The 20,622-nt window shown below is 52.1% G+C and overlaps 9 protein-coding genes across 9 annotated transcripts; 4 read left to right on the plus strand and 5 right to left on the minus strand.

Moving 5' to 3' along the window:
* Positions 1-226: 226 nt before the first annotated feature.
* Positions 227-2,515, plus strand: N7474_008306 (putative GPI-anchored cell surface glycoprotein; the record flags this gene model as incomplete). The annotated part of the gene is made up of 1 exon (XM_057199716.1): positions 227-2,515. The coding sequence occupies one exon, from the start codon at positions 227-229 to the stop codon at positions 2,513-2,515; it is 2,289 nt and encodes a 762-aa protein (XP_057050417.1).
* Positions 2,516-3,244: 729 nt separating this feature from the next.
* N7474_008307 (uncharacterized protein) lies at positions 3,245-3,839 on the minus strand (the record flags this gene model as incomplete). Its single annotated transcript, XM_057199717.1, has 3 exons — positions 3,245-3,345; positions 3,454-3,518; positions 3,658-3,839. The coding sequence occupies 3 exons, from the start codon at positions 3,837-3,839 to the stop codon at positions 3,245-3,247; spliced, it is 348 nt and encodes a 115-aa protein (XP_057050418.1).
* A 615-nt stretch (positions 3,840-4,454) lies between these two features.
* N7474_008308 (putative regulatory protein Ral2) lies at positions 4,455-7,142 on the minus strand (the record flags this gene model as incomplete). The annotated part of the gene is made up of 1 exon (XM_057199718.1): positions 4,455-7,142. The coding sequence occupies one exon, from the start codon at positions 7,140-7,142 to the stop codon at positions 4,455-4,457; it is 2,688 nt and encodes an 895-aa protein (XP_057050419.1).
* A 561-nt stretch (positions 7,143-7,703) lies between these two features.
* On the minus strand, positions 7,704-8,428 carry N7474_008309 (peroxiredoxin; the record flags this gene model as incomplete). The annotated part of the gene is made up of 2 exons (XM_057199719.1): positions 7,704-8,349; positions 8,406-8,428. The coding sequence occupies 2 exons, from the start codon at positions 8,426-8,428 to the stop codon at positions 7,704-7,706; spliced, it is 669 nt and encodes a 222-aa protein (XP_057050420.1).
* Positions 8,429-10,178: 1,750 nt separating this feature from the next.
* Positions 10,179-11,523, plus strand: N7474_008310 (uncharacterized protein; the record flags this gene model as incomplete). Its single annotated transcript, XM_057199720.1, has 5 exons — positions 10,179-10,331; positions 10,388-10,495; positions 10,552-10,961; positions 11,016-11,080; positions 11,165-11,523. 5 exons carry the CDS (start codon positions 10,179-10,181, stop codon positions 11,521-11,523), a joined length of 1,095 nt encoding a protein of 364 aa, XP_057050421.1.
* A 1,880-nt stretch (positions 11,524-13,403) lies between these two features.
* N7474_008311 (putative MFS sugar transporter) lies at positions 13,404-15,221 on the plus strand (the record flags this gene model as incomplete). The annotated part of the gene is made up of 1 exon (XM_057199721.1): positions 13,404-15,221. The coding sequence occupies one exon, from the start codon at positions 13,404-13,406 to the stop codon at positions 15,219-15,221; it is 1,818 nt and encodes a 605-aa protein (XP_057050422.1).
* A 312-nt stretch (positions 15,222-15,533) lies between these two features.
* On the minus strand, positions 15,534-16,641 carry N7474_008312 (SDR family oxidoreductase; the record flags this gene model as incomplete). The annotated part of the gene is made up of 3 exons (XM_057199722.1): positions 15,534-16,192; positions 16,283-16,512; positions 16,604-16,641. The coding sequence occupies 3 exons, from the start codon at positions 16,639-16,641 to the stop codon at positions 15,534-15,536; spliced, it is 927 nt and encodes a 308-aa protein (XP_057050423.1).
* An 872-nt stretch (positions 16,642-17,513) lies between these two features.
* On the minus strand, positions 17,514-18,671 carry N7474_008313 (2,4,5-trihydroxytoluene oxygenase; the record flags this gene model as incomplete). The annotated part of the gene is made up of 3 exons (XM_057199723.1): positions 17,514-17,703; positions 17,755-17,930; positions 17,979-18,671. Coding segments are annotated over 3 exons (1,059 nt in total), but the record flags the coding sequence as incomplete, so codon positions are not given.
* Positions 18,672-18,985: 314 nt separating this feature from the next.
* N7474_008314 (fumarylacetoacetate hydrolase family protein) lies at positions 18,986-19,869 on the plus strand (the record flags this gene model as incomplete). Its single annotated transcript, XM_057199724.1, has 2 exons — positions 18,986-19,222; positions 19,285-19,869. 2 exons carry the CDS (start codon positions 18,986-18,988, stop codon positions 19,867-19,869), a joined length of 822 nt encoding a protein of 273 aa, XP_057050425.1.
* Positions 19,870-20,622: the final 753 nt, after the last annotated feature.

Genomic DNA, 20,622 nt, shown 5'->3' on the forward strand with positions numbered 1-20,622 from the left:
GCTGTAGTGTTGCTATTGCAACTGCGTGCACCCTCGGTGGCTCGCCTTGCCCTACTTGCCCTACTCCCTTCCCCCGCCACAACACCACCTACACAACAGACGGCTGACTCTGCTCCGTGCCAAGTAGAACCTTTCGAGTTAAAGCTTCACTTACCGAATACTTGAAGCTGTGTTCTGCGTGTCCAAATAGAAAATACACCCGCCTTTTACTTCGGGTTCTCTCGCGATGCCCCCCAAGAGGGGACAACGGCTCAAGCTGGGCATGCCCCGGTCAGCCGACAACCACACACAGCGCAAGTCGCTTCCATCCATGGTGGCGCCTGCCAGTAATGAAACCAATCACCATCCCGCAAGTGCTACTCCAAAGCGCGGTAGGGCTCGCAAGTCCATGCCGGGCCGGGTCCACGGAGTTGCCACCCCCGAGGAGAAGAAAGATAGTCCTCGCAACCGCAATGTAACCCCTCGTGGTCGCGGTCGTGGTCGCGGTGGACGCGGCCGTGGACGTGGACGTGGCCGCGGTTCTTCTCTTTCCACCCCAACGGCTTCGACTCGTCGCGATGGCCGGCCCACCAGGACCCCTCGGAGCAAGGAGGGATCCGATGACTGGAATCCGGCGACCAAATCTTCGCCCGATCACCCTTTCACGCACGACTATGACGTGGAGTCTCCATCTAGCGATGAAAGCTCGCAATTCTCGACACCTGAAGTGCCTTCGACACGTCGTCGAGGTTTTCAGTCGCGGCCATCCCGCTTGTCCAACGTTTTCACTCCGACTGTGGATACGCCCAGCACGAACCAAGGCAGCCGCCGGACTCGTCGCAGGACTACTCTTAACACTCCAAAGAACCAAATGTCTGGCCAAGAAGCCCCTGACACCATGGACACCACTCGGTGGACGTATGATGACTACATGTCTGAATTTGGGTTTGACGGATCGATGGATCTTCCTGAACCCCCAGCATCTCCGAGCGCTTCATCGGGCAACACACGGGCTTCTGTGCGTGTTCGAAAGCCTACTCTCAGAGCCATGGAAGCTTTGCAATCCCAGAAGAAACCCCGGACCCATCGTGGTCTCACACTAGCCGCCGAGGAAAAAGCTCCCCCCGAGGAGCCGCCTCGCCGTACGATATCCGGTCGGGTGACGAAGAACTCCGCCAAGACTGAGCACACACCTGCTGCGAAAGGTCCCAAGCGCGGTCGAGGTTTGAAGCCCAAGACGGCTCTCCGGCGCCTTGAGATTGACACTGCTGTGGCCGGTAAGAAGATGTATGAATTAGCCGTGTTTTCTCTTGGCACAGAATATCGTGATCCCCATAATCCGAAGCAATTCCTCGCCGATATACGGAAGGAGTTCGAGGAACTCCAGGCGATGAAGGACAGCGGCGAAGAAGTGGAAGAAGCCGCCCCGAAACAAGATGTCGTGATGGCTGACACGGATGTCAACAACAACATCAACATCAACATCAACATCAACAGCCATGAGCGCACTGTTCTGGGCTTCTCCAAGAGATCCTCTCCGGAAATTGAGGCTGACGGATGGGTCAAGACTGGTCGTGTCAACCCTAGCGGTGAAGAATTCGTTATTATGCCTCGCGATCATAGCCCCTTCCGCTCGCCTCGTGACTATGGTGACGAGAGACTGCCAGGCCGACTGCGGTCTCAGCCGAAGGACCAGTTTGATACCGACGAGGTCTTTGGATACCCTCCTCGCGTGGGCGATCGCAACAAACCTGCAGACTTGGATTCTACATTCACACAGGAGAACATTGCGGAGGAGACGTCCAAGATGAAGACGCGTGGTTCAAATCGCAAGGCCAAGCCACTTGAGTCCGTCGAGAACAACAAGATCTCTTCCTCGCGAAAGCGTCGCCGCACTAAACCAGAGGAGAAGGATGACCACGACGAACCTAATCCTGCATCTCCTTCCGCTACGAATGGGGTCTCCGCACCAAAGCGAAAGAGACGTCGCCACACTGAGCCAGTTCCGACTGCAACGAAGGGATCTCCCGCTTCCAAGGCTACCAAGGGATCCGCGGCCAAGAGCGTTGCCAATGGTACCAAGACAGCTCCGGCCACTCCTTCCGCCAGCGAGGGACCCGAAAAGCCCAAGATCCAGCGTCTCCGTCTGACCCTGAAGCCCGCCAGCGACGGTCTCTCGTCGACGCCCACTATGAAGGGTAAGAAGCGCGGCGCGGAAGCGATCGCCGATGGTGCTAAAGAGTCGGACACTTCGCCCAAGCGACAACGCGTCACCTTCAAGGCCCACCAGGCCGCCGCGCCCAAGGGCAACTCTCTTACCCCGGCCAAGACCAAGAAACAGGATCCGGGCACTGAGAAGCTGGAGAAGCCCAAGGCAACGACTCCCAAGGCGACGACTCCCAAGGCGACGACTCCCAGGGCGACGACTTCCAAGCCGGGACCCAAGCCGGGCCCCAAGCCGGGCCCCAAGGGCGCCTCCAAGGGAGGGCCTCCTGGTGCGACGCCTGCGCGACGTGGTGGCCGCCAGGCCAAATGAAATTACTGTACTATCAGAAGTGAGGGTGATAGATTGGTAGATTCCCAATGAGTGGAATCTCATGTTTGATTTGCTTGATGATGAATGGCGTTTGTGATGGGTGGTGCATGCAAAAAAAGGGATCGCATAGCGTGGTGTTCATGTTAGATTTGCATGATTTGTCTGTTTGATATACCTTTTACTTTTCCAGTCCTTCTCCACTGGTCGCGGGGCCAGGAGGCTCGAGGGACCAGTGGGATGGTTCGCTTTATTATGGGCTTCGACCCTCCCCTCTCCAGAGGGTGGAGTGGGTCGAAGCCCGTGACGAAGATCCCCGGCGTTGGGATCACGCCCAATATCACTCTTTGAATATATTCCTCCTAGACTTGATTGTAGAAGACCTGCTTCATAATATTTATTCCACTATGGCATGCCATGGATGAATCGAGATTGCTGGCACATATATTGGGCCCGAGTCTATATTCTATCAACACTGTCTCCCTCACCATGTCACTAGTTAGTTCTCCCTTATTACTTAGACTAAGCCTATATCTTTTGATATTGAATAGATCCAGACCTCAGGTACGGATATATATTGTTGTATGTATCTGAAAAAGGGAGAAAATCGAATAGATTGCCGTTCTCTGCACTCTTGTCATAAGTTGGAGAATCAAATATTATGTACATATTGTATACAAGGAGATGGATACCCTTTCATGTTCAAATAAACAAACGCTCTCACTCTCAAGCCTAAGAAGACGAAGGAGAGGCTGAAGAAGTCTCCGGCTGCTGCTTCTTCTCGCCTTCCTGCTCTATCCGACGCAACCGCTTCGGACTCTGATCCCCATACACTACATCCAGCAGTCAGCAATCAGCACATAGCCACAGACACGACACGACAGGACAGGACCATTGTATCGAAGAAAGGAAAGGAAAAGAAAGAGAAGAAGTAGACTCACATCGCTCATACAACACATAAGAAGTGACCATGAAGATAGGCAGTGCCACAATCGTTGAGATCCACCTACAAGGTACAAGAGAAGGAGATTGTCAGCTATTGGTCATTTTCTGTTTGCTATTTGATATCAATTCATTTCCAAAACAATAAAAGTTAAAAGAAACGATGATGATACCATGTTACGGAACGCAAAACACAAACATACCTCCGCGCAGCAACTTTATACTCCTTAGTCTGCCGGATATCCTGCGCTCCTGTGGGGAGACGCGGTTTCGGAGTTGGACGGGAACCTCGTCGGGCAGATAAGGAGTTTGGGTCCACGACGCGCCGGGTTGGGGCGCTGTTGTTGCTATCGCCTTTGCTCGGGCCTGTCGAGGGGGCAGGCATTTTTCCGTTTCTTGTTCTTTTGTGACCCTGCCCGGTCTTTTGGTTCGCACAAAGGAAAATTAAAATGAAATCGGAATTCAGCAATTGATGTAGTGAATTGGGCGGGTTACATTGTCCGGCTGAGTGGCTCCGATGGTAATGAATTGATGATTGAAGAGATGAAGAGTCGAGTTGGGAAGTTCGGGCGGTTAGACTGGATGCCTGAGGCAGAAAATTATATTTGCAGTCAACAAGATGATCCCGCATTTTGTTGGCATTTAAATGGACAAGCACTGGATTTACAGTATGGATCCTTTTCTTTTGAACCAACACATTGACCCAATTGTGGCTTTACAGAGACGGGAAATGGGCAGAATATCCGTGCATTGCATTCGTTCATTCATCGCCTTGCCATCAAGTCAAATCAACCTCCAGTCAGATGCCCAGAGACCAAGAGAAGGAGAAAGAAAAAAACATCTACATCAAACAAAGATATGGTATCGATCAATCCAAAGCATGCACAGAGAAATAAGAAAAACATCACAGATCCCAAGGCAAAACCACGACGAAAATGCCCACTATGTACGTATGACGCCCAGTTCTACCCACCTAGCCAACCGCCGACTCTTATCACCGTCACGCAGCGACTCCCTGCATAGCAGAAGGATACGAGTCCCCCGGGTTGGGCAGCGGGAAAGAGGCAGCAGTCGTACTACCGGCGCTGGAGGGTTTAGTAGTGCGTTCACGCAAGCGGCGACCCTCCATCAGCCCGCGCAATCCTCGTTTCTGGAGCCCGATGACGCTGCTCAGATCCCCCGTCCAGATCTCGCGGTGTGGGCGGCGCATCTCTGTATCCGTGCGTCGGCGGTGGTGTCCGCGAGACTGCGAGCGGCCTTCGTCGCCACTGACGAATTCCGAGTCTGACTGGCTGAAGCTAGCGCTGGACGCAGAGGTTGCGGTGCTGGCGTTGCTGATGGAGTCTTCGCGGTCGCGGGTGGCGTGTTGGCGGGCTTCTTGTGCTTGTTGAGAGAGGGTGGTGTCGATGCGGAGGGAGGGGATGCCGCGCGCGAAATTGGCTAGGTCGCCTGTGCTGCTGGTGGCTGACTCGGGTAAGGGCCCGCCGTTCTCTGTGTCGGATGAATCGGACGCCAGCAGGACGCTGTTCTGAGATGCGTCTCCCTCGAAGGTACCCGGTACAACGCTGGCGCGGGTGTTGGCACCGTTCAGGGCTTCAAGAGTGCCGCCCATTCCGCCATCGAAGCCGGTACCGCGACCACCACCCGCGGCCATGGCGGCGGCGTTGAACACGGCAGCTGCGTTGCGGCCATCGAGCACTTGGTGCAGGCGCTCGACGATAGCCTCCAACAGGCCATCGATCTGATAGGGCCGCGCGAGCTGAAGGAGCGAGCAAAGGATCTGCGGTGTGCACAGAGAGGAGCTAGCTGGGGGGAGGGAGGACGTATAGAGGTAATGAACGAGGACCTGAATGGTCAAAACGGTATGAGGCAGGTAGAGCACGCGCGGTCGAGACGTCGGGGGCAGGACATGCGCCGAGGGAGTCTCCAGGTTCTCAAGCAGAGACTTCGGGGGAGCGGAGTTGCTGACAAGAGTAGTCGCAGTAGAATAGCTGCTGTTATGTCCGACCGATGGGGTGATGGTGATACTGGAGTTACGACTGGGATGGACATTCGACGGACGGAGCGTCCCAACATCGGCGACGCCCCCTTCCGACGACTCTCGTAGAAGCTGGATGAAATAGGGCCCCCATCGCCGAGCCATCACACGGGAATTGACGGGGATGCGCTCTCCGCCCACAGCCTGCAGCTCCATATCGGCCATCTCAGGCAGAGCCATGGCCAGCTTACCTAGCTCGTCGGAGGCCCTGGACAACGGGCGTCCACCCGTCGTCAATTGTGCCAGCTTCTGCTGCAATGACGCAGGGACGGACGGCGAGCTGTAAGATTTGTAGCCCGATGTAGGAGACGTACGGCACGGGTTGTTGTACAGCCCAAAGGCCTCCAGCTCCACTATGCAAACATGGGAGAAATTGATGCGTCGGTGGTTGTAGTCGTCGACCAAGCTGCGCTTCCGGTGTCCGAGAATAACAAAGCTGTTGCGGCGTGGCCAGAGAACCCCACGGTTCCAGCTGCCATTCCCAAAAACCGATCCTCCAGCATCAATGCGGCCCCAGGTCAAGGTCTTAAGGTCGAGTGCCCAGAGCGCGTACTCTTGCTTCGAGGAGGTCAGATAGGTGCCGCTAACAACGAAATGGCCGTTGATAATGCCACCGTTGGGGAATCGCAACCCCGGAGGAGAGGCCTGGCTCTGCATCGGGCGTTCAACGAGACGCCCGTCCGGCAGGCGCACTTGCAGCTCCAGTTTGACATCCAGGAAATTGTAGTTGGAATATATCAGCATGGGACAGCCGGGAGATTCAGAGCGCTCGATCGGTTCGTGTGCATCTCGGTCAGGCGCCGCAGATCCAACCTCTGACACATCCATGCCCACCAACGGGGCAACCACACTGCGGTAAGCACCGCAGCTGCGACCCAAGGGACTGGTGTTGGTCCACTTGAGGCTGCGGAGGTTGAACACGCTGATCTGCTCAATGTAATGGTTGGAGCTATCTTGCCCGCCCACAACCACCATCTCTGCGCCCCCAAACCCGTCAATGTCCACGCCAATCGACCCCTGGTGAGCGCCAGAGGAAGGGTTATTGTGAATGGCAGACAGCGGCGCACTGGCAGAGGTGAAGCAAGCGCTGGAGGGGAGTATTGTGGCACAATGTGCGTATCGACCCTGCGGCGACTCGTGGGCCGCAACGCGAGTCCACGCCCGGGAGGGCACATCGAAGATGTGAATATCCGACATGACCACGACCTCGGACTGAGTTTCACCGGGGCTGTTCGGGTCCTTTGGGGTGGTTGGTGCTGGCGACATGCCCCCGTAGCAAACGAGCTTATTGTCGCCCAGGGCGCACACACTGTGAAAGTAGCGCGGCTGCGGCACATCCCCCGCCGGCTCGATTTTCGTCCAGTGTCGCCGGATCAAGTCCAACTCGTACAAATCCGACGTCAACTTGGGGTGACTGCGCGACAGCACCCGTCCTCCAAACACATATAGCTTATCGCCGAGCACGGTGGTGGTCGCGCCCACTAGGGGGTGCGGCTCTGTGCCCGTCGTCCGGCGCACATTGCACACCAGCCCTGACAGATTGATAGGTCCAGTCGCCGCCTGCTGTGGGAGAGAGGGAGACACCCCTGGGGCCGAGGGCTCCTCACGGGCAACGTCCAGGTATCCCAGGCTTGACTGACTCCTCGACATGATGGCGGGCGAGTCGGTTCCGCACCGCACTCACAGCAAACTGATCAAACTTTAGGTCGTGCGATCGTAGAATTCTTGTGCGCCGTGGGTACGCACATATGATAGCGATTTGAATCGGGGCGGTTGGCAGGTTTGTCTTCGAGGCTCAAGTCGGCGAGGAGGCCGGGCCTGAGGTTGGGAGGGAAGGGAGAGAAAAGGAGAGCGGGATTCCCCACCACTTCCACGCCTTCTGGTCTGCGGGCAAATTTACAGAAAGAAATGTGCAACGAGAGAAGGGAGGAAGAGAGTAGTCAGTCCACAAAAAAGCGAAGTGTAGAGAAAGACAGACGGGGAAGTGAGAAACGGCGGATCGGCAGCACAAAGGCGGTCACAGTTGGGGGCGAACCGAACTAACTACACTATAGTTACACACTACGAGGCATAAAAGTTCATATAGACGAACAGGCATCGATTAATTGTAAATCGCTGTGGTATCAAACATCTGCCTGAGCCAAGCTGTCCCAAATAGGGGTTTTGAATTTTCACATCACTTCATCAGAACCACTTCCTCCCATCCATCATCTACTGGGGGAACTTGGTGAACCGGAGGTAGGGCTTGACCTCACGGACCTCACCGAACTTCTTCTTCGCATCCTCAGTGGACACAGGGGGAGGAATAACCACATCATCACCGGGCAGCCAGTTGATGGGGCAAGTGACGCCGTGCTTGTCAGTGAGCTGGAGAGCATCGACGACACGGAGGACCTCGGCGGTGTTGCGGCCAGTGGAAGCCGGGTAGGTCATGATCAGGCGGATCTTCTTGCTAGGGTCGATGATGAAGACCGATCGGATGGTCAGGGCCATACCCTTGGCATCGACGTTGGTGGTGTCCTGGTAGTCGACCATGTCGTACAGGTAGGCGACCTTGCGCTCCGGGTCGGAGATGATGGGGAACTTGAGGCTGGAGCCGGAGACCTCATCGATGTCCTTGATCCAGGCGTGGTGCGAGTCGACGTTGTTGGCGCTCAGGCCGATCAGCTGCACGCCGCGCGCGGTGAACTCGGGCTCCAGCTTGGCGAAGGCACCCAGCTCGGTGGTGCAGATCGGGGTGAAGTCATCCGGGTGCGAGAAGAGGATGGTCCACTTGGAGCCGATGAACTCGTGGAAGTTGATGGGACCGTTGGAGGTCTGCGCATCGAAGTTAGGGGCGACGGAGCCCAGACGGAGGCTGTGGAGTGTGTCAGTGGTGGGAGAGAATATAGCTATCGATTGGGCTTCACATACGGAGCAGCACGTTCGGCAGCCATTGTGTAGAGATGTGACAGAGTTGGAACAGGATATGGTCAGGGATGAGAGAGAAGAATGAAACAAGAGGAGGAGGGGCAATGTTCTAATAGTTAACAAGTATCATCACAGACTGATCTTCCTCCCTCCGGCTGTTGATACTTGATCACGCAATTCCCCACCGCCCGCTGCAGAATGCCTCTCATTGGTCCATCCCTCGACGTGGGCTGTTTAGCGTGCCTGATGCCATTCTGCCGTTTCTCGGTGTGCTCCTTGTCCGCTCAGTTCGTGGGGAATAGACTACGCTCTCTACTAGGCCGTTGGTATATAGTATGGTTCGCGATGTCAATTTTCTGATTTTCTTTATACCCCCTCGCTTCTTCTGCTCTCCCTCCCTTTTTCACACATATTCCCTCCTGCTATCGGCCGATTCTGCATTGAGCAGTGTAAAGTCGGCCGACAAGTGCGAACCAATGGAGACTCGGCGGGATGGCGCAATTGCCGTGGTTCGTGTCGGCGTTGAATTATTAATCCTCAACTCCCCTAGTTATACCGAGCCGAGCCCTATTAATAGGGGGCTGGAGGCCTCACGGGCTGTGAGGAGATGCGTAGCTTTAAATTCTAGAGCGAGCTATTCGGCTGTAGCCTCTACCTCGCCAGGAGCATCGCGAGCGAGGTCATAGGGCAGCCTCAATGACGCTGGCGACGTTGAATGGATCAGCGGATTGGTAATCAGGCTGAGACATCGTGATTGGATGATTTTTCGAGCTTTACATACAAAGATTTCCGGGCAGTTTTGACGGTCAAATGTAGGGTTCGATTGTATGCAGGAGGGTCAGATAGAAGAGGGGAAATTCTGCATGTTACATGACGACCAGAGACGACCCAGGGTACACAGAGTAAGGTACACACTATATTCTACGCTAGCACTAAATTGTGTGGGTGTCCGATTAACTTGAGGGTATTCCGGGTAGACTGGGTGGGTGACCAGGCAGAAACGTCCCTATGTTTACTGATAGGCCAGAATCAAGGCCAGAATCACATCCATGGCATCTGAAAACCTTGCACATGGCGGGTTCCCAAACGAATAGCGACGGACGTCAGATTTGAGTCAAGTTCTCCGCACTCTCCGCCACGGGCCTGGGACTAGCTTTTCACCACCGCTGGACGAACCATGGAATGGATGCCAACCTCTGGTTTGAACTGCTGCTTCTGGAAGCCCCTTACCAACGTGATACGTCAACCGCACATCGCGCTGAATATTCATTCCTGCCGGACCCATAAATACAAGCGTCGCCGTCGCGATTCACCATGCCGCGGTCGAGTCCACAACACTCTCTCGACTCATTTCTTAACGGTCCCCGCTACTGGCACTTATTACACTAAATGCTCCGGTCGACCTGCCGGCAATAATCTGCCAAACTCTCGCCCGGCCAGGTATTCTGTGCCCACCTGGTCTTCACTCGTTGCGTATCTTCCGTTTTACGGTGTCTTAGGAGGCTCTTTACGGCCGGATACAACGGCGCCGCAACACTTCCTTCCACTCGGCAGCATTGCCATTATTGCCCATAGGTGAGGGTAATGCGCGGCCTCCGATGAAGGACTTTGCTTTTTCTTTCTTAAGTCTTCTTGAATTGCCTCCTTCATTCATCGCCTGCCGTGAGGCGAAACGAATGCGCAACACATCACCGCCTGCCGGCTTACGCATTCTAGCGTGCCGTGAGCGCGAAGTGTTCATTGGGTAGAGCACTGGTATTCGATTTGGGAAGAAACATGCTTCCTTTGGGGGGCCGCAGCACAGCGATCTTCGTCGTCACGACTATTTTTCTGGGTATCTCGTTCATTTCCGTCTCCCTACGATGCTTTGTCCGGCTTTGGATCGTGAGGGCCTTTGGCTGGGACGATGCCATGATGGTTTTTGCAATGGTAAGCGGAACAGCAAAACTGGGTCAACCCAAAATTGGCTGCTGAGTGCATCTTAGATGTTGAATATACTGTTTGCCGTGTGCGGCATCATCGGCGCTCTGTACGGAATAGGCCAGAAGTTTGCCCCTCTCTTTGCGCGAGGGACTACCGAAGCAGCGATGTTTGTATGTGTTCCGCGCATTGATCCGTATCGCGGCATTTGACTAACAATATCCATTAGTGGTGGTGGCTCGGTCAATGCAGCTACGTCTGGGTAGTTGTAATAGCCAGATTAGCCATCGCCATGGCCCTCCTCCGTCTAACAGTCTCCCATGTGCACCGGCTCATCCTGTACGCATCCATAGGGGTGACATCGATCGTCAGCATCGTTTTCTGGTTCATGTTGACGCTGCAGTGTCAACCGGTCTCGTATTTCTGGCAACGAGTTCGGCTGATCAATGATCCGATGACCCCCATCCACGGTTCTTGTATGAATCTCAACCGCATCATCGCAATGGCCTATGTCTATAGCGGCACCGCCGCTGCCTGCGATTTTACTCTGGGCCTCTTGCCCTTTTGGATCGTATGGAAGCTGCAGATGAATAGAGGCACTAAGGCCGCATTGGCCGGCATTCTGGGCATGGGTTGCGTGTATCATTTGCAACCTCTTTGTTTGATACCATTTGCTAACCTCAATTGTTCCAGTGCCAGCGCTGCCGTAATTATCCGCATCCCATACCTCAAGGACTACAATGACCCCGATTTCTTATGTGAGTTTATCGCCAGCCAATCTCTTCCAAGAGCAAAAGATGGAGTGAGGCAATCAGAGCTAACGGCAACTGATCCCGACCTAGACGCAACCGCCAACATCTCCATCTGGTCTAACATCGAAGCCAGCCTGGGCATCGCGGCAGGCAGTATGGTCACTGTGCGCCCACTGTCCCGCTGGTTCCGTGACTCTAGGAACCCTAGATATCGCATGCGCGCCGACCGCACGCCGATTGTCTTGAGCGCGGTGCGGTCCGCTTCGTCATCGGCTCCGCAATACTGGCGTTCGGACATCGAACCGGAAGGCGTGCTCACTACAGTCCAGACCTCGGATCAACCATATCGCATTAGCAGCCAGGAAACATTGAATCCTCACGAGGATGAGCTTTACCATGGCGTGAACGTGCGCAGGATGTTTGTCGTCTCAGCAAACGCTAAGACGTAGCATCACTGGTGTATTGCCATTGTTCAGTGTATGTATCCTTTGGTCATTCTGATCATTTAGGGTGTAAGTGTAAACAACTATTATTTTATGTAATATTCGAAACCAGCTTTACCTCAATCTTTCTTGTTTTCCAAGTGTTGGAGTTCCTATATTGAGCTTGTCATCCTGATACGCATTACTTATGCATTAGGCTAGACCCTTATCTATATAAACGGAGCTTGGCCCACAGGAACTTAACATAATACAAACCATCTTACTTACAGTGGCGTCCATAAGTCTGAAACCCTTCTAGGTACCGCGCTAATTATCTGCCGGCAATTGGCAGATAGGCCACTCGGAGACTACTCTTAGCGGGCGGTCCTTCTACATCACAAGGCCCGCCAATACACCAAGGACAAGGGCAGGCATCCGTGACCATTGGCAAAGAGCAATCGTCCTGCAAAGGGCAAATGGAGCCGCCGTTCACAAAATTATCCGTTGAGCCCGAAACCTAGATCGTCGTGGTAGGTAGGAGATAGGGACGGACGGTTCTGTTACAACAAAACCAAATCTAAAATCGAGCTCGTACAGGAATCAGTATTGAGAAAGCGGGGCGAGAGAGTTATCGGACTTGCAAAGTGATGAGGGCGATTGGCTGCCGCGATGTTGACATCCGACCTCCACGCCTGCTGAACCCGCGGAAACGGTGTATGGGACTGTCTCACGCTTGCCTTTATCGGACCGTGGCCTGATTTGATGGCGACTGCTCACTACCTTTTCTTTTTTCCTGAAAAGGGGGAGCGGTCATTAGTAGTGAACGTATTCTTTTTATGAAGGGAATATTGCGTCGGTAGAACCCGTTTTTCCGCTGAATGAGTACTTCATTTGTTGTGATTTTGTCTTTTTTTTGTGTACTCTTTTATGTTTGATGGATTCCGAGAAGGTTCCGTGCGGCTTATACGTCGGTTTCATCAGACAAATAGGTCAGTTGGAAGAACAATTGTAAACCAAGTCTCCACACTTGATGAGTTATTAATTTACGTAGATTTGTGCAACTAGTTGAGAGAGTCAGACGGCTTACCGCGAGCAAGCAGAGCAGCCAGTAGCCTAAACGCAGCAAGCGAGCACAGCGTCTTACAGTCGTAGTCATCTGAACTGAATTAGGCGGTCCACTAGCCCAACCTACCAATCCAAAAAGTTGCCATGTTCTTGTGGTAGAAGACAATATCATCAGGCGGCTATAAACACTCAGATGGCGAATGAGCATGAATTTCTGGAGACTGTCAAAGGCGTTGGGCAATGAGGTAGTCATTCCCGCTTGATTACGGCGATCACTCCTCTATATTCCCTCTACTGGTGGATGTGGGAGACGCTGGAATGGAATCGGCAGGAATGATTAAGCGGCAGATGGAGCTCGGGGTTGTCCGATGGTACAAGCATCAATGACATCTTGGCAGAAATCGGATGGAGCAAAGAGAGTGAACCTGCGGGCGTTCAAGGGCGCTGCAGTGGTTCGCGGGCATTTTAAGGTTTTCCCCGCCGTCTAGACTATTCGGAACCGGGCGTGCACCAGCGGTCTAGCCCATCTTCCAGAACGCCAAGACCGTGCGTCTGGTAGCTTTCGAGAGACAAGCCACTTCCCGAATTACTATCGAAAGGTGTATGGCTAGCACAGTTTGAGGTTGTCGGATCGGGAGTTGTTGGGTTTGCTCTTGGCGTGGCGAGAAACCTTCAAATGAACAATTCAATATTTAGGTGGAGCCTCTTCTCTATCAGTGCTTGGGGACGCAGATGTTGCTAGACGAGAAAAGCAAAACAGTCAATCGAGATCTCTCCCCTACGCATGCTCCGACGTCGAGTTTTGCCGAATGGAATAACTTGACATGTCGTCGCATCCCATGATGCCGGCATCCAAAGAGAGTGACATTCAATGCGCCATGGGCTCGCCCGGTTCCTCTGAGGTGCATCCCTCGTACTGTCTGGAACATACTGCAAAGCTGGCTCAAGGAAACGAGGTCCTCAGCAAGACGAGCCCCTTTCCGTCCTTTTCACATACGGAGCAAAGCAGCCCGAATAGCGCGACACCCAGTCGAACTGATACCGCCGTCCTCATTGACCAGCTCGTGACGGCATTGCCTGAATTGCGACCACTCGACTCTCCGGCTAGGGCGGCCACTCAGGCAGAACAGAAACAGACCTTCCTTCGCGGGTGCCGCTTGTACCCTAAGGCCATAGCCTGGTCGTTTATCTTGTCTTCTACCCTGATAATGGAAGGCTTTGATACCCTTCTTATTTTCAACTTCTTCACCTTTCCGGCATTCAAGCGAAGATATGGGACACCGACTCCGGACTCCACGTATCAAATTTCTCCAATGTGGCAATTTGCCTTACCATCTGCAGCAGAGGCCGGCGAGATAGTCGGGCTACTTGCGAATGGCTATGTCGCCGATCGGATCGGATACCGCTGGACCATGGTCTCCGCATTGGCCTTTCTGTTGCTGAGCATTCTATTATCCTTTTTTGCGGTGAACATTCGGATGTTGTTGGCAGCGCAAATCTTGTGTGGGATCCCATGGGGCATTTTTCAGACTTTGTCGACCACATATGCAGCGGAAGTGATGCCTGTAAGGCTACGTGCTTATCTACTCAGCAATGTCAACCTGTGCTGGGTCCTGGGCCAACTTTTGGCTTCAGGAATACTGAGGACGTTTGTCGACAACACGTCCCAGTGGTCGTATCGGATTCCCTTTGCACTTCAGTGGGCGATATGTTTCCCCATTTTGGTCGCAGTCATGTTCGCTCCGGAATCCCCTTGGTGGCTTATCCGCCACAGACGACAGCGTGACGCCAAAAGGTCGTTGACCAGGTTAACCAGGAAGGACAAAGTCAACGTCGACCAGACAATCGCTATGATGGAGCATACTAACGAGATTGAAAAGTACTTGAAAGAAGACCACGGAGGCATTTCATACTTAGACGCCTTTAAAGGGGTTGATCGCCGACGAACCGAGATCGCCTGTATGGTTTGGATCACACAGCAGGTATGCGGGACCGGCTTGATGGGCTGGGCGTCAACATTTTACCAGCAGGCTGGGTTCAGTGTCAACAACGCCTTCAACCTCTCCCTCGGCGTCTACGGATTAGCCATAATTGGCAATATGATCTCCTGGTGGCTCTTATCGCGTTTCGGACGTCGCAGGCTGTATCTGAGCGGTCTAACAGCCCTACTAGCCATTCTATTGGTTGGCGGCATTGCCGGCGCTCTTCCAACATCCCGCGGCCAGCTCTGGACTCTTGGGTCCCTGCTTTTGCTCCTGACATTTGTGTACGATATGACCATCGGACCCGTGTGCTACGTCCTGGTCGCGGAAATCCCATCGACTCGACTTCGTGTTAAAACAGTGGTTATCGCTCGAACAGGGTACAATTTAGCCGGAATTCTCATCAACTGGATGACTCCGCGTATGCTAAGCCCCACGGTGTGGAACTGGAAGGGGAAGACCTGTTTCTTCTTCGCTGGCACGACAGCTCTATGCCTCGTCTGGTGCTACTGGAGACTGCCAGAGACCTTCGGCTTGAGCTATCTGGAGATTGACATCTTGTTCGAACGGAAGGCGAAGGCTAGCAAGTTCTGCAAACTTCGGGCCAACCTCGAAAGTTCGGGCTATTTTAGCATAGAGCATTCGGCGGGAGAGGCCAGCACCTGGCGGAGGTATTAAGATTGAACCTTTTGCTGAAATCTCAACGACTGTGGGATCCGTGTATTCAGTTTAAATTATCCCAGTGTAGCAGGAATGCGCTAATTTATCCACAAAGCGGCTCATGTTCCTGATGCGTGACTTCCGACGCAGAAGCGTTGATGTGATTTGTGGGTTAAACTTTAGGATACACTAATATATTCCCTCTGCCCTCTGCTTTCATGGACAACCCGCTTGATTTTAGACCTGAGTAACACGCCAGCACCAATTTCGCCTGATCTTGGCCAGAACGTGAGGTGCCAAGCGACTATTATCAATCAATACGTAAATTACCTAGTTATTGTACATCCGTCCTTTGCTCATAGACGCTTGGCCCTTCTGCAAAATGGCCTTTTGGACTTGCTTGTCGTCAAGGCCGACCATCTTTTTGACTAGGCCGTCAAATATCTTTCTCCAGCCCACGGCATTCAGGAACCAAACCACCCAAGCATTTGTGCCTTTCCACACATATTCACCATTTCCATGCCGGGGGGACCTAACAAGTATTTGTTCGACAACTTGTCTAGCAAACTCCTCTGGCAACATGCTGTTCTTAGCATGGTTTCGACTTCTCTCCTTGGTCCGTTCCAAAACATCTGTGTAGATGCTCCCAGAGCTGAAATAGATATTATCGGGAGACATGAGCTTCGTTGCGACTTCGCCCATGAATAATGTGACAACTTTAATGCCGAGTGGTTCAAGTTCGATCCGAAGAGTATCACTGTAAGAAGCCACGGCTGCTTTCGAGGCATTGTACGCAGCAGAAAACGCATAAGGGAGACGAGCTAGCACCGACGAGGTGTTGATAATCACAGGTGGCGTGTTTTTTGGGGAAGTAGAGGCTAATAGAAGAGGAGTAAATGCCGAAACCATATCAAACAAGCCGAAGACGTTTGTATCAAACATGCTACGGATGCGAGCAGGGTCGGCTTCGATTGCTGGGGCTTCATACACTGTGAAAGAATCCGGTCAGTAGGCTTGAACTGGGTCAACGAGTTGACAGCCTGCTAATGGCTGATCTGAAAGGAATACAGAACACATACTTGTGCCAGCATTGTTGAATAATATGTCCAATTTTCCACTAGTTCGCTTCACAATCTCGTCCTTCAGTGCCCTAATGCTCTCCTCATTCATGACGTCGAGTTCAAACGTCTCAATGCCTTTCTCATCTAGACTAGAGAGCGATTTAGTGGATCGAGCAGTTGCGAAGACGCGCAAACCGCGAGCGGCAAATTCAAGGGCAAGATCATGGCCAACTCCACCAGAGGAGCACCTATCTCGAAATTCATCAGTCAGATGTATTTCATAAGAGGAAACGTGTGAGAAAAAAGAGAGAGGGAAAAGGGGATTTCGGCGTGACACACCCTGTGATAAGAATTGAGCGTTTTGATGCTGAAGGCATAATGTATGATTACTGAAGGGCTAAGGGACTCAACCTCCACTTGTTCGATGTGGCTTGAATAAGAGAATTGTTGATGTCTTAACTTCAGGTTCAGTGTCCACCAGAGAGAAGTGACAAACCTACGGACGCAGTGGGTTGAGTTGGCAACTCTTTCTTTTTATTTCATTATTTTTTTTTTCGCCTCCCTGTTATGCTGCTGCACTTGAAACCGAACATTCCTAATCCTGGGGCTCAGTAAGTTAGTTAGAGGGCGGAGTGTTCACTAATCAACTTTGCCACCAGTTAAATTAGTTTAAAGTTAAGTAACTTGACTCAGCCAGGATTACTATCTCGTCTGTCGTAAATAGCTAATTCTAATGCTCAATCAAAGTTTTAATTTAACTAAGTTAACTAAGTTAACTAGTGGTGGGGTCAAATGAATAATCAAGCCGACCCATCAATTAGTCAGTTGAGTAATTTCAGAGGAAGAATTTCCAACGGTAACTTACCAAGCCGAGTGTTTAAGTCATCAAGGACATAACTGTTCATGTGATTCTCAAAATGACGGACTAGATTGAATTACCCAGTACCTCGGATTGCGATGATAAGTAACCAAGCCGACAAACTTTTAGTTAACCCCCGCCCATAGACACGGAACTCCCCCACTTACTTCCGAGGCACATTAATAATCAACCAGTGAGAAGCTGGCTTAGTGTAATCCCGGAGCCGGCGGCGTAATTTCAAAAGTTCGATTTGTCGCGAGTTTGTTGTTTTTACTACAAAACATATTTACGCCATGATAAACGCAGTTAATGAAGATAGATAGATCATTATGCTGCTATACACATCTTATCAATTCAAACAGAACTATACTGAGCCGGTTCGCCCTTTACCACATCCGGTTCCTTCAACACTTTATATCCCTCCGCATCCTCGACTTTCCCACTCACAAACGCCAGGGGAACATTCGGTCCCCAGACGTAGAGTGACTGCGGTCCTGCGGGCTCCTTGGACACGGGGGAGTCTTCATTGACCAGATCTCCATCTGAATAATGCTCGATGATGTTTCCGGAGGCATCGAACCTGCTGAATTAGTATACTTCGCGAACTTCCAGATGTAAGGAGAGAACTTACCAGTAGTCGAATATCTGACTTCCCATAATGTGTCTTCCAATTCCCCAGCAATTCACCCATCCCTTACTCTGCAAGAAATCATGCCCCAGCACCTGCGTATCAAAGTCATTAACCTCGAAACTGGAGTGATGGATGGATGTCCGCTGGACCTTGTCTGAAGAGGCCAGGAAGAAGCTCTACAACCACATTAGCAACTGCATCACGAAAGTAAATAAAAAACCTACATGATGGTCTGTATACTCCTTCCCCAAATCCACATGATTAAAAACCGTCTCTGTCACCCCCGTCTCCGGATTCACGACATAATCCGACGGCTTGAGATTCATCAACCCCCAATACCAATCCAGGGTCCCCTGGTACACACCCGCCGGCACAATCAGTCCATAATGACCCAGCTTATGCACAGGCGAAGCCCCCTTCTGGAACCGCCGGAAGCCGCCCCTGCGGTCCTTGCGCACCGCCTCGTTGGGCTTACTGCTGGTATACTCGCTCTCTTTCACCTCTAAGCGGGAGGTCGTCTCGTCCGTGTCGCAGAGCGTCTGCCCGTGCACGAATCCAACTATTATGCCGTTTGGATCACGCAGTCTCACGACCTGTCCGCCTCCTGGGGCGATGCTTTCCTCAATACCCGCGACGGCATTTGGATGAGAGGCGGCTTTGTGAAGATCCTCAGCGCTCTCCACGACCCAGTACCCGCCTAGGAAATGTCGCTGGGAGTCGGAAGATTGTTCCGCGACATAGATGAAGGGTTGAGTGCCATAGCCACGGAGATAGGATTTTCTGCTACCTGTCTGGGTGGTCCTGGATGATTTGACCACGAGTCCAAAGTCTTGGAGGAATTCGAGGGCTTTGTCGAGGTCGGGATGCGCGTAGTGGACGTGCGCTAGGCGAGTAACGCGGATTTTGGAGATGGTCATTTTCGCTTTCTTTTTTGTTCCTTAAATTTCAGGCTTAATTTTTTAATTTCTCCTAAAATTGTGGACAAAAATCAGAGCGTATTTCCTCATCCTGAGTCTGGCATGGTATATAGGTCGAAAGTTCCCCCGGATCAAAACAAGTGGGAACGGGCGTTGCACGGCAAACCAAGGCGTCCCACGGCAAACTAAAGGCATTCCACGGTATTCACGTATCTATACCCCTCATCCATCTCCAACAAAATTTCCTTGTCTACAAGTATATATTTAATTATATGTGTTAATTGAATTATATTATACAAAAATTCTATCTCAACATGTCTTTCCAACGCCTCGTGAGATTCGAAAAAGACGGAGCCCCTCACTATGGGGATCTGCTCTCCCAGAATGATGAGGGGTACACCGTCCAGCGACTGGAAGGAAACATTCAGAATGGCTTCACCAGAACAACAGAAGAACCTGTTGTAGTTTCTAAGCTCCTCTGTCCCATTGAATCCACGCCGATAGTTATCTGTGTCGGACTGAACTATCAGAAGCATGCAAATGAAGCCAGCGTATGTTCCTTTCATCTATCTGTCTATCTGTCTACTTCTGTTACTGATAAAATAATGAATAGCTTAAAATCCCTCCCTACCCCATCATCTTCACCAAACCTGCCACCTCCATCACTGGTCCCACCGACCTCATCCACGTCCACCCTAAAGCCCAACCCATGCTCGACTACGAAGGCGAACTGACCTTCGTCACCTCCCGCGATATCAAGAACCTCCCCGAGGACTTCGACCTCGCCGACTGCGTCTTGGGTTACACAGCCGGCAACGACGTCTCCGCGCGCAACTTCCAACTCCCCGACGTCAGCGGCGGACAGTACTGTTTCGCCAAGTCCTTCGATACCTTTGCGCCCATTGGACCTGCACTGGTTAGTCCTAGTGTGATTCCGGATCCCCAGAAGCTCAAGTACGTGACGCGGGTGAATGGGGAGGTGCTCCAGGATACTGGCACGGATGATATGATCTGGACTGTGAAGCAGATTCTGCAGCATATTAGCATTGGAACGACGGTTAAGGCGGGGACGGTGGTGATGACAGGGACGCCCAGTGGAGTGGGACTTTTCCGACAGAAGTTTTTGAAGGATGGAGATGCCGTGGAGGTGGATGTTGAGGGGTTGGGATCATTGAAGAATGTGGTGAAGTTTGAGTAATGTTTATATTATATTATATCTACAATAGAGTACGGGGTCGAGTAAACAGAGAGAGGAGAACGAAGCTTATTGTTAATACTGTTGTATTTACGAGGGAGATTACTTGCCTTCTCTCGACCAGAAACTTGATGATTTATCCGTAATCAATCCTTCTGTGTTGGGTCTCTCACGTTCGGACCAGGCTATCTGATTACCAGGATGAAACGCTGAGTTTGGGTATGGACGAGTCCCAATAGTACGTGGATCGTGTAGAGGAATTGATCTTGGCGATAAAGATGAATCTAACCCAGCGTACTTTGCACGGCCCTTCATTCGCCCGGGTGATAATCCAACGCCTCGTATTTACCAAACCAGATTTTAGATGTTGATAGATGGGCAGATGCCTGAGGTGACAGCGCCCACCGCCTCTCTTTGTTGGATAGACCTTCCTTTCTGGGACCTTCAGGAATAGCATCATCTTCTTCATCTCTCTCTGTCTAGTGATCTCTATGCTCAGGTCTTTGTCATGGCTCTGTCCGACTTCGCCTGAGTCTCGACGCCATCAAATGTTCGTCTCAATTTACATCAAAACGACTCCCTTGTACGCTGTTCGCTGCTAGAGCGGAAGGGATCCAATCGGGAACTACTAGAGACTCGTCGACATCTGACTGATGATCGGCAGTGCCAAACGCCAAGGGAAACCCTTCTGGGTTTCGTGATTGAAAATGTTCAACAGGGATCCTGGGTTGGTCATTCATATGGGATGCGCTGTCT

Source organism: Penicillium riverlandense (assembly GCF_028828495.1).
Source record: "Penicillium riverlandense strain IBT 135883 chromosome Unknown utg000007l_segment0_segment0, whole genome shotgun sequence".
Taxonomy (NCBI): domain Eukaryota; kingdom Fungi; phylum Ascomycota; class Eurotiomycetes; order Eurotiales; family Aspergillaceae; genus Penicillium; species Penicillium riverlandense.